Raw genomic sequence first — 12629 nt, 5'->3', positions numbered from 1 at the left:
AAAATTCCAAAAAACAAAACCAACAAAGCCTAAGGATCTGATACAAAGACCTGTAATCATGCACAACAGATCTGATGGCCAATAATCCATTTTATAGGTGTTAACATTGTAAAAAAATGGAAAACAGCTATTTGCCATATTTCTCTATGAATGCCAGATGGCCATTACTCTGTCCTTTGGTATTTCTGTAGTGAAAGCATTGTATCCGTTGCGTTGTAAGCTTGTGTGTGTGTGGTGTGTATGTGTGAGTGTGGTGTGTGTGTGTGTGTGTGTTGGGGTGAGATTTCAGTCTCAGACCAGAAGAGCCAAGAAGAATTGGTGATTTTGACTTATTCTGGCCTCTTCTATTCTTAATTCCAAAGATCAGATCTGACTTAGGAATTCTTCAGTTGACCACACATAAATATACCCAGTATGCTGCATCAACTCTCAAATCTAACCAGCCAATGAATTACAATAGGATGGCAAAAATTTGGTCCTCCAACTGTCGTTGGCTAGGGGTGTGCTTGGAACTGCTCTGGGTGGTTCAGTTCAAATTCAGACTGAACTTGAACTGAACCACCCAGTCCACGAGCCAGTTTGTTAGAACTGGCTGGCAATTTTGGTTCAGGCACTAGAATTGGGTCGAACCGGTTCAGCCTGGTTCGACCTGGTTCTGCATGCTTGTCAAGGGGAATCGTGTAAGAATTCCTCTTTACAAGCTGAAGGGGAACCCTGTGGGGTTGGGAAAAGGCAGGAGCGGGGTGCCTGGTAGGAGGTTGTCTTATGTGCCGTGGAGTTCATAAGGCTCCCCTAGACCCTGCCAGGGCTCCCCCCCATCCCCCTGAGCCATTTTGGAAGGGCGGTATACAAATCAAATAAATAAATAATAAAATCAGTACGGGCTGGCAGGAGCCCAGTTTGAGACGCCGTGCAAGCACCGACGTCATTAGAATTCAAGTTCGATTTGAACAGCTTCTGAACACCCCTGTTGTTGGCCTATAAATCACATCATCCCCAGCCACAATGGCCGATAATGAGGAATGATGGGAGCTGTAGTCCAACAACAGCCAGAGGACCAAAGTTGTGCAGCTCTGAATTATAAGATTGGTTAATTTGGTTAATTTGGAAATCTTTCTTTGTGGAAATGAATGCTGAGGCAGCCATTCCTATTCGAGAGGAGGGGTGCAGCTGATGAGCCTGGCTGTTTATTGGGGGCTGAGGGGCAATGAGCAAAGGTGACTGTGGATTTGGGGGTACAGAATGTGAAGGCTGTGTGGGGAGCAGGGTGCAGGATTCCATCTTACACTCTCGCACCACTGTGCAGTACTCCAGGAGGCAATACAAGAAGGAGAGAAAGAAAAATTGGCAACAGGGGTGTAACTATAATTGAGCGGATGGGTTCAAATAATCCGGGGGGGCCCCAGCTCCTGAGGGGACCCCAGCTCCACTCCTCCCTATTTTCTTCATTATCTCCCTCACTTCAAGGGGCTGCCAGGGAGAGGGGTAAACACGGACCCCTGCTAGCCTAGCTATGCCCCTGATTGGCGATGTTAAATTACTGTTTATGTGCCCCTCAAAAGAACTGGTGTCTGGAGCAACTGCCTAGGTTTGCTTAGTGATGGTCTGGCCCTGGTGAGGGCAGCAGCAATGGGAAGGGAAGAACGGGAGGCTGCATGGGCCAGCCGGAAGTGTTAAGTTGACTTCTGACTGGATGCCGTAACTCCTGGCAGGAACTTGGAATGCACAAATGTGCATTTCTTTTTGGAATGAATGGGAAGCGTGGCAACCAAGGGAATGGCAAACAAGCCCTTCTCGTTTCTTGCCCTTCCTTTCCAAGATTGGTTGGTTTGTTTTAATAAAAGCTCCCATTGGGAGCTACAATAATAAATAAGAAATACACTGGGGGGGAAAAAGCCTATGAAAACCAATCATAGAACAAAAGATTAACACCCAGATTAAAACAAGGATGAAATGAACAAGGAATGGAAGAATGGAAAATGAAACCAAGGGGGGAGATTATTTAAAAAATGAAAGAAGGAAAAACGAATCTTGCACCTTCCCCTGGCCTACTCATGGAGGCTGCTCCCTTGATTTCTTGCTGCTGTGTAGGAATGGAAAATATAGACGTGTTTCATTTTGAAGTAGGATTTGGAATGGAAAACATACCAACCTGATTACTCTGCTTTGATAACTTCATAAGAATGGAAGGGTGGGGGTTTTGTAGCAGACAAAAGTGCCTCTGGTGCAGGGGTCCCCAATCTTGGATTTGCAGATGTTATTGGACTACAACGTCCCATCTCCTCCAGTCACAACAAGAGGGCATTGTGACTTGTGGTGATGGGCATTGTAGTCCAACAGCATCTGGGGATTAGTGTTCCCTGTACCAGGGATTCCCAGATGTTGTTGCCTACAACTCCCATCATCCCCAGCTGCATAGGGCCTGGCATTGTGGGAGCTGTAGTCAATATCTTGGAATCCCTGGTACAGGGAACACTGTTGGGGACTCGAGGATGGGTACCCCTGATCCCGTCCAGCATTCTGGGATCACCGGCTACCACCCAAAACTGGCATCTCTGGAAATCCCCAGAGTGTGAAGGGTTTGGTCTCCCTGGTTGCTTGCCCTGAGTCTGATCTGTGGACTAATCATGAAGTCAAGAGGACTAGAAACACAGCAGCTGAATCTTGCTTTTTAGTAGTGGACAATGTGTTGCTTTCATTTCTATTCCTGCCTTCTAGGTACAATTTAGATCCTTTTGCCCACCACACAGATGACGAAATCTGGCGCGTGTTGAGCAGAACATTTATGAAAGGCACAGTATGTGGCTTAATCCTTTTCCCTCTGGTGTTCTATTATGTTCTATTATGCTCTATTATTTACTGATACAAATGACAATCAATGGAATGTGATGATTTGGGGCTAACCTTGAACCATGAATCACAATAGACCAAAGGAGCAGTGAGAATAATACTATGTGACTAATATGCCGTCCCATTAAACAGTGGAACAGTTAGTGCTCGCTAATTACCTTTTTCATTGTCCATTCCTTTTGTTTTAAGTTTAAAAAGTGGAAATAATTGAACTATGCAGTGGTTTTCTGGGATTAATAAAGTGCACATGGTGTGGGGGGAAGAGGGGGGGGGTTGATTATGAAGATGCCACCCGCCCCCAATGCTGCAAAGATGCAATCTGGTGGATTGTACCTATATTTTATTTTAAATTTATTTATCATTACATTTATATCCTGCTCTTCCTCCGAAGAGTCCAGAGCTGTGTATGTGGTTATGTGCCTCCCCACAACAACCCTGTGAGGTAGGTTAGGCTGGGAAATAAGGGACTGGCCCAGAGTCCCCCAGTGAGTTTCATGGCTGAACAGAGATTTCAGCTCAGGTCTATATGAACATGTGAGGTTGCCTTGTATCAACTTAGACCATTGGTCCTTCTTACTCAGTATTCTCTGCACCGGGGAATTCTCCACAACTCCATCCCGCTTGCAGATGTTGGACCACAACTCCCATCACCCCAAAATATCAGCCACTGTAGCTAGGGATGATGGCAGTTGTGGCCCAACAACAGCGGGAGGGCCAAAGTTCTGCACTCCGCTGCACACTGACTGGCAGCATCTCTCCAGGGTTTCAGGAATGAATTTTTTGCAGCCCTACCTGGAGAAGCCTAGTGTTGAACCGGGGACCTTCTACTTCAAAGTAGATGCTCTTCCACTGAGCAACAGCCCCATCTCCTGCCACAATGGTTGGCCATTGTGTCTTGGCATGATGGGAGTTGTAGTCCAGCAACATCTGGGGACACAAGGTTGGGAACTGACCTGCTCCAGTTAGTTTTGCCCCACTCCATCCCACCCTTTCCTTCTTTTCACCAACCAACACCCAAATAGCTTCAGCGTCTTAGCATACTGGGACACTGTAGCTGCATTCACACACAACACAAAAGCAGAGGTTCCTTCTCCTCCAGTTTCAGAAGCTGAAAATCCAGATGTGGACAACTGCAGTTTCATTTAAAAATGGACACACAGTTTTCCTCCCCAAACTGTAATTTGTACCTTCAGTTTGTAATAAGGTCTGCAGACTGGACCTCCAGTTCCGTGGTGCCAGCGTTATGTCCGAATGCTGCCACTGTAGTTTCCCCCTTCTGCAACTGGAGTTGAGGGAGGAAGCTCCTTCCTTGTTCCAGCTGCTATTGGCTGCCAGGGCTGTCTGTCAGTAAAGAAGGAAGCCCTGGCAGCCAGTTCCCCCTCTTCTCTGCAGTCAGCGAGACTGCAGAGAGGGAGCTCTCCGTTTTGTCCAAATTTGGATGGGAGAGTGAGGGTTAGGGGCATGTAACCACAGTTCTGTTGGACCCGCGGTTCCTCATTACATCCGAAGGTGGCTTGTGTGATGTCCCAACATGAATCCACATAGATTGCAGTCCTTGGTGACAAATAACAGAATACCACATCATGGTGACATTCCCCCATGTCTCCTAGGTTTCAAAACTGCCAGGAAAACTAAAGGCCGAGGTGCTTGAAAATGGAGAAAATTTCTCTGTAGGGGAGCGACAGCTACTCTGTATGGCAAGAGCACTCCTTCGAAATTCAAAAGTGAGTACCGAAAAAGAGACCATGGCTGGCACGACTCAAGCTGCTCCTGAATATAAACCAGGATCACCTACGATGGAGCAAATCTTGGTTTAAAGGAAAATGCATTTCCTGTCCGTGTTACGGTTGCTGTGAAAGGGGCATTAACACTCAACATAAATGGGAGACTTCCATTCCGACCTTCTGAGGAAACCTTGTTTATTCAGCATTTGACCCAATTATGAATGGATCCAAGGTCGCAAAATGTGAAAGACTGGCCAAACAGACTTGCTCACAAAAAGGTGAATGGAATAACAGATTCTCTGGGTCCCTACTGCTGAGCATTCATGGCAAACTTTGGGCTCGTATTGTACATGATGTGGCAAATACATGGATTGGGGGGGAGGGGGCACCCCCCCAGATTGAGCCAGTTCCCATTGAATTCAATGGAGCATACTCCCAGAGAGGGGGGTATTGTGTTTCTGGCTCTGGCTCCCCCCCCCCTCCACAAATGATCCTGCAGACATCCCTGAGCAAATGTGGATCTTCAGATGTGGTCTGCCTCATTTATTTTTTCTGCAGAGAGGTGATAGGCCATTCCCCAACCCCACCCTTCTTGGCTCCCCCAGAGCAGCCTGAGCTGGTGGCAGCCTGGTTTGGGCCACTGTGCATGCGCAGAGGTCATTTTAGTGACCTCTGCACATGTGCAGAGGCCATTTGCATGATCATTTGAGTTGCAGTCCTGCAACAAGGAGCTTCAGTCTGAGCCCCTTGAGACAACCCAAGAAATAATGAGTTACAGGTATGAACTACAGCTCATATCATCATCTCCAGGTTTTGGCCACTGCGGCTGGTGATGGTGGGAGTTGTAGAACCCCTGAATTATGGGATGTGAATGTTTACATGAGGAGTAGCTAGGTTTTGCTTTGTTGGGCCTCATTCACACTTTTCTCTGGACCATTCTTCTTCTGCTGCTTTGAATACTTCAAAGGAACAACATAGGAAGCTGCCATATACTGAGTCAGACCCTTGGGCCATCTAGCTCAGTATTGTCTACACAGACTGGCAGCAGCTCTCCAAGGTTGCAGGCAGCCCTATCTTTCTCAGCCCTATCTTGGAGCTGCTGCCAGGGAGGGAACTTTAAACCTTCTGCTCTTCCCAGAATGGCTCCATCCCCTGAAGGGACTGTCTTCCAGTGCTCACACTTCTAGTCTCCCTTTCATATGCAACCAGGGTGGACCCTGCTTAGCTAAGGGGACAAGTCAGGCTTGCTACCGCAAGACCAGCTCTCCTTCCCTTCAGCTTTATTTTATTTGTCCGCTTTGTTTGTGCTCTTAAACTGATGGATGTTGTCTCACTAATATGACAGGCCACTTGAATCATAGCGCAGTTCAAGCGCAGTGTTAAAATATTTTGGCAGGGTTGATGGATGCCACAACGGTGTACCGCAACCCTGCGACTCCTCAATCAAGTACAATCATTTGCAGACTTGGCAAAGGGGCCCATAGCCGCCTCCATTTCCAGTCGATGCTGCTACTTGAGCCATCATTCTCTGCTGAAGAGGAAGGTGGCGCCGTTGTTTAGATGACCGGCACATCCGGCCATCTGTATCGCCCCCACCCATGCCAGCTTGGAAAATGTCAGCTTTATGTGTGCTGGCTAATAATGAATCCAAATATGTGTCCGTTTAGATAGACACGAAGGGATAAGCAGGCTCTATCTGTACTTGCAATGACAGTTGATCATTGTACAAAGAATCCTAAAACCTCAACTCTTTAACTCAGCTGGGGGTTGCTAGTTCTCCCCATCCTTTTGCCATCTTTCCCACCCTCAGCCCCTTGCTCCCTAACCCCTCTGCTTGGGTCCCAGCTGGGCTCAATTCTGATACTGAAGCCCTGCAGTGTCGAGCAGGGAAGAACCCCAGAGGAGAGACTGCAGCAGGGGCAAGAGACTAGTGGTGGGTGAGCTGGCTCGGTTTGAGCCAGGCTTGACATTGAACCGGATTTGACAGGTTCGGGATCGAACTGGACCAACCGAGGCCGGCCTGAGTTTGAACCAAAACGGGCCATAGCCAATAGGAACATAGAGCCATAGCCTGTAGGAACATAGTAAGATGCCTTCTACCGAGTCAGACCATTGGTCCATCTAACTCATATCACCAACACTGACTGGCAGCTGCTCTCCAGGGCTTCAGACAGGAGTCTTTCCCAGCCCTTCCTGGAGATGCTGCCAGGGAGTGAACCTGGATCTTTCTGCATGGAACGCAGATTCTCTGCCACTGAGCTATGATCACACTCCTTTTCCTAACTCTAACTGCGAACTTGGCAAAGAGGCACTGTGTGAAACCAGATGCTGGACTAGATGGGCTTCCTTGGGCCTGATCCAGCAGGGCTGTTCTTATGTCCTTATGAGTCAGAGTCGTGCTCCATTGTGCTCCATTTTGCCTACAATGACTGGTAGCAGCTCTCCAAAGGTTTCAGGCAGGGGTCTCGCCCAGCCCTTCCTGGAGATGCTGTCAGGGACGGAGCCTGAGACCTTCTGCACGCAAGCAAATGCTCTGCCACTGAGGTCCAGCTCTTGCCTCTAATGCAGCCACTGACAGAAATCAGTTCCGGGAGGGGAGAAGTCAGTGAAGCCCTTGCAGGAGGCTTTGCTTTAAGGGGAGGGAGTCCTGTTACATGGACCCCGCTGCTGCACCTCCAATGGACTAGACTGAGCACAAAATAAATAAAATAAAGTCAGTCAGTCTTTTATTACCGTCTGACCAAGATCACAACACCTAAAACAATATAAAAATTTAAACACAGCCATATGAATAACATAACTGTAGACTGGATCTAACCATTAGCGAGCAGAGTGCAACCCACTCGTATTGCAGAACAACAGAATTTTGCAGCTGTGTGTGTGACAGACACATTCGCATCCATTAGCAAATATTTGGTGTGGAATTTGTCCAATCGACCTGGCAGCTTATATAAAAGAGGGTCAATTAAAGCAAAATAAATTTATTTAAGGTAAAGCAAAGAATAGATGTTCGGTAAGGGACATTTCAATTTCTGCAGGTGCAGTTTGCCACACAGGCAGGCAGGCAGGCAGGCAGGTGAAAAAGTGCATCTACACCTTTATAGGAGGAGCTCACATGCATGTCTGTTTCACCATCTCCCTGTGCTGGGAAGCAGCAATGGGCTGCAGGCGTCTAACAACTGTAAACTAAACATCTACCCAGATTGGCAGTGGCTCCTCCAAGGTTGCAGGCAGGAGTCTCTCTCAGCCCTATCTTGGAGATGCTGCCAGGGAGGGAACTTGGAGCCTTCTGCAGATGCTCTTCCCAGAGTGGCCCCATCCCCTGAGGGGAATATCTTAGAGTGCTCATACGTAGTCCCCCATTCAAATGCAAACCAGGGTGGACCCTGCTTAGCAAAGCGGACAATTCATGCTTGCTACCACAAGACCAGCTCTCCTTTCCTTGTTATGTTAGTCTCATTCACATGACTCAGGACTGGATTTGAGGAACCCCCCAGCCACGGTGGGAGAGCCATGCACATGCCTGATATGTGGTCATTGATTGACTGATTGTTCAGTTTTACATTCAGAAAATCTCAAAGTGGTTTACAATTAATTAAAACCATGCATAATTAACATACAAAGGTACAGATGATCTCAAAAATTAAAGTACATAATACAAAAGTACAGATAATATAAATATGAAAATAATCTCTATATAATAATTTAATAACCCATAAAATAATAATAATACATAACACAAAGCAGCAGCAATAAAAAACAATACTCTCATTCAAAAGCCTGGCTGAAGAGCCACATCTTTACTTTTTTCAGCTGGGAGAGCATTCCAAACCCTGGGGGCAATGACTGAGAAGGCCCTGCCCTGACACAGAAAGCAATAGCAATAACAATATCATCATCAACAACAACAATAATTATTCAACTTTATTTATAAGCTGCCCCATAACAAATTGTTCTCAGCTCACAGCACAGGATTAAAACATACAATAAAAACACATACATGAAATCATAAAACAAAAAGGGAGAAAACATACAAAGTACAATACAAAGCAGTTTAAAAATTCCTTTTAAAATTAGTTAAAAATCAGATCAGATCTGAAAATCAGAATTTAAAAGGCCTAGGTGAACAAAAAGGTCTTTACCTGGTGTCTAAAAGAACAAAGTGATGAAGCCAGGTGAACCTCACTGAGGCGGCTATTTCATAAACAGGGTGCCACCACTGAAAAGGCCCTCTCCCTGGTAGCCACCTGCTTCACATCATTTGATAGGGGCAGCCAGAGGAGGGCCTCCAAAGTTGATCTTAAAGTCTGGGCTGGGGCATATGGTGCAAGGCATACTTTCAGGTAACCTGAGACATAGAGAGTGATCATCCCCAGCATTTTACTTAGGGTGGACCAAAAAAAAACCCCACCACATCCTACCCAGCTCTTGGCTCCCACACAATCACTTTCCCCTCTTCCTTTGTTGATCTTTGCAAACACATGGCCACCAATCTGGAGCACACTCCGCCCTCCTCCCCTACCTAGTGGCTCTTCTGACCCTGTTCCGGGTCATCTGAACAAGTCCATTTGCTCTTTCTGTTTCTCAGCCACCATTCGGCAATGCCTGGGATATTTTCCAGATTGTTTATACAAGTCGTTTCTTGTACAGATCATCATTCTCGATGAGGCCACAGCTTCCATCGATTCTGAGACAGACGCACAGATCCAGAAGACCATCCAAGAAGCTTTCAAGAACTGTACAGTCTTGACCATCGCTCACCGTATCAACACCATCCTAGAAAGTGACCGCGTGTTGGTGATGGACAGCGGAAAGGTACAAAACTGGAGATGCTGGAATGGTTCATTCCACCTTCATAGATACTGCTTGCTCTCTCTTCCAGTAGTTGTTAAACTGCATTCCATAACACTAGAACCAGGGGTCATCCCATGAAATTGATTGCCGGGAAATCTAGGACCAACGAACGGAAGTACTTTTTCACACAACACATAATCCACTTGTAGAATTCTCTGCCACAAGATGTGGCAACAGCCAATGACCTGGATGGCTTTAAGAAGGGTTTGGATAACTTCATGGAGGAGAGGTCTATCAATGACTACTAGTCGGAGGGCTGTGGGCCACTTCCAGCCTCAAAGGCAGGATGCCTCTGAGTACCAGTTGCAGGGGAGTAACAGCAGGAAAGAGGGCATGCCTTCACCTCTTGCCTGAGGTCTTTCCCAGAGGCATCTGGTGGGCCACTGTGCGAAACAGGATACCGGACTAGATGGGCCTCCTTGGGCCTGATCCAGCAGGGCTGTTCTTATGTTCTTATATGTTCTTATGTTCTTCAGAAGCTTATCAGGATTGTGCCCAGCTGCCGAATCCTGGTGATGAGATTTAGAGCAGGGCATCAGATGTTGAACAGAGTGTACAGAAGGACACATGGGAAAGAGGCGTCCCTTAAGGTAGCAGGTTCCTCCCAACCATTTAGGCTTTAAGGGAAGAATCAGCACCTTGGACATAGCCCAGAAACGCACAGATAATCAGTACAGATTAAAGAGAACTGGAGTTATATGTTGTGGCCATCCCATTCTAGACAACGATAAGGCAGTGGCATTTTAGCTGTTCACAGATATAATCTGCCACAGCTTTCATACTGCCCTAAAAGAACTGTAATGCATCATACATACAACCATGTCAGAATGGCTTTGTTGCAGTGCTGCATCAATGCGCACATGTACTTCGATGATGCAGGGGAAAGAGAGACACAAGAAACAAAAACTGCATTCTTGACTTGTGGTAGCGAGCATGAATTGTCCTCTCTGCTAAGCAGGGTCTGCCTTGGTTTGCATTTGGATGGGAGACTACATGTGAGTGCTGTAAGTTATTTTCCTAATGGATGGGGCCATAGCTCAGTAGAAGACCATACGCATCCATGCAGCATCTCCAGGTAGAGCTGGGAGAGGGTCCTGCCTGAAATCTTGGAGAACCACTGCCAGTCAGTGTAGACTAGGGTTTCTTAACCTTGGGCCCCCAAATGTTGATGGACTACAACCCCCAGAATCCCCAGCCATGTCCATTGTGGCTGGGGATTCTGGGAGTTTATTATTTATTTATTTATTTATTTGATTTCTATACTGCTCTTCCAAAAATGGCTCAGGGCAGTAGTTGTAGTCCATCAAGATGGGGGGCCCCAAAGTTAAGAAACTCTAGTGTAGACAATACTGAGCGAGATGGACCAATGATCCGATTCATTAGAAGGCAGCTTCCTATGTTTCAGAATAATTTTAGAAATTCTCCTATGGAAGAGTTGGACTCACGGCAGAGAAAACAGTAAGAGAACAGAATGGGGAAACTCTGCACCTCCCTATATAACACTTCTCTGTTTTTCATTTCTTCTCTCCTTCCTCAAGGCTATTTTTACATGATAGGAAACTCATAAAAATCCACTGTATTCTTGCTTCATACTTGACATTTACTAATGCATCTGACATTTATTCAATCTCTTTCCCAATGACTTTCAGGTAGCTGAGTTTGACAAACCGGATGAGCTTGTCCAGAATCCCAATTCTGTATTTGCATCCCTCTTAGCCGCTTCCAGCAAAGGCATATCGTAGAAAAAGAGAATATATATATATATATGCTTGCTATGCAGACCCTGGAAATGAAAGTTTAATGTGGACCTAGTTAATACCTAAATCTTCAGATCCTGTCAACAAAGAAAGATGGTAACCTTTGTTGAAGATGTCGTCTACTGGGAAACTTGGGAAATGAAACTAAGAATAAAATGAGGAAAACAGAAAGGTCCATTTCAATACGCATGGTAATGCACGGCTGATTTTGTATCACAATCAAACTCTGGAAAAACAGATCTCCTGTGTGCAGAAACAGACCTATCAGCATGGTGGATTTGGGCAGCAAAGATGCCAGAAGGCAGCCACTTTTCTGCTGATTCTTAGCACCCAAGGACAATTAAATACTACATGTACCAACACAAATACAGACTAATGATGTAAATCTCAACAGTGTATCGTCTTAATGGCCTCAGTCCACTCCACTGCAGGACTGTGGTATCTACGGCTCTCTTTCTCCCCTCCGGAGGCCTCAGACTGCGGGAGGGAGAGGAGTATCAGCCACTGGTCCTCCTCTCTACCCATGGTCTTTTCAGCTCTGGTTGTCCCAGGCAACCCCAGGGAAACCTCTGGTGAGACACTGCTCTCCTCTTCAGCCTCCCTCAACTTCCTTTTAACCCTTCCCCACTGTGCCCATTGCAAATTATTTGCTCCTTTCCCATGTGAATTACCCAGTCACGTCCACCAAGCCCCACCACCCCTGTTTCCCCGCTGTTGTGAGCATAACAGTGTCTCCTTCCTCCATGCTGGCTGTGTGCATCCCAGAAGCAGGTCAGCCCACGCTGATCATCTGAACTGCCAACACTACCTCCAGTCAATTTCCTATTAATTTCAATGGGGGTACTCAGTACCCAATAGCCCCTTGAAGATTTCTACTCTCCTGGTAGGGAGGCAGAACCCAGGAGGGGTTAGCTAGAGTTCAGAGGTATTTAAGAGTTCCGTCTACCTCTGAAAACTGCTGGAGCAACTTGTCACATGGAGCTGTCCATGGTGCTGCAACACATCTCACTTTAGGGGTGTGCACGGACCAAACCTTTTGATTTGGTTCAAATTCGGATTGAATTTGAACTGAACCTCCTGTTGCCAAACTGCTTAAGTCAAACCAGCCAGCCAGACTAGTTTTTGACTGAGCCAGTTCAGTAGTTCAAGCAGCTTGTAAAGATGAAGATTTTGGTGAGGATCCCCCTGTACAAGTAAAGGGGTGGCAGAATCCCCAAAGGGGTGGTTGGTGAGCAGTAAGAAAAGTAGTTTAAATTGCTTACTGGCCCAGTGTGGCTGCCAGCACCATCACTCACCCCGCTTGGAACAACCCAAGCACATGGTGATCCCTCTTTAGCAAGTGCCCATGCGGTGGTGCAATTCCAGCCTCCATGGATGTGCGGAGGCCATTTGCATGCACAGAGGCTGGAACTGTGCTGTTGCCATCTGGGCAGCTTGCTCCGGC

The 12629-nt window shown here is 46.7% G+C and overlaps 1 protein-coding gene across 5 annotated transcripts in view; it reads left to right on the top strand.

The window, feature by feature from the left end:
* Positions 1 to 11570, top strand: part of ABCC12 (ATP binding cassette subfamily C member 12) — a 60659-nt gene extending 49089 nt beyond the window's left edge. For 3 of the 5 annotated variants that reach the window (XM_053270346.1, XM_053270348.1, XM_053270349.1), the window contains 4 exons: positions 2719 to 2797; positions 4461 to 4574; positions 9225 to 9389; positions 11078 to 11570. In XM_053270346.1, the coding sequence (XP_053126321.1) occupies positions 2719 to 2797; positions 4461 to 4574; positions 9225 to 9389; positions 11078 to 11170 (451 nt within the window). In that variant the 3' untranslated portion in view covers positions 11171 to 11570. Of the gene's footprint in view, positions 1 to 2718; positions 2798 to 4460; positions 4575 to 9224; positions 9390 to 11077 lie in introns of those variants that run through there. The other 2 variants (XR_008311177.1, XM_053270347.1) reach the window with 2 other exon arrangements.
* The last annotated feature ends 1059 nt before the right edge of the window (positions 11571 to 12629 follow it).

Source organism: Hemicordylus capensis, chromosome 9 (assembly GCF_027244095.1).
Source record: "Hemicordylus capensis ecotype Gifberg chromosome 9, rHemCap1.1.pri, whole genome shotgun sequence".
NCBI classification, from domain to species: Eukaryota; Metazoa; Chordata; class Lepidosauria; order Squamata; family Cordylidae; genus Hemicordylus; species Hemicordylus capensis.
The sequence above is the reverse complement of the archived record's forward strand: the minus strand, read 5'-3'. Positions and strand labels throughout refer to the sequence as shown.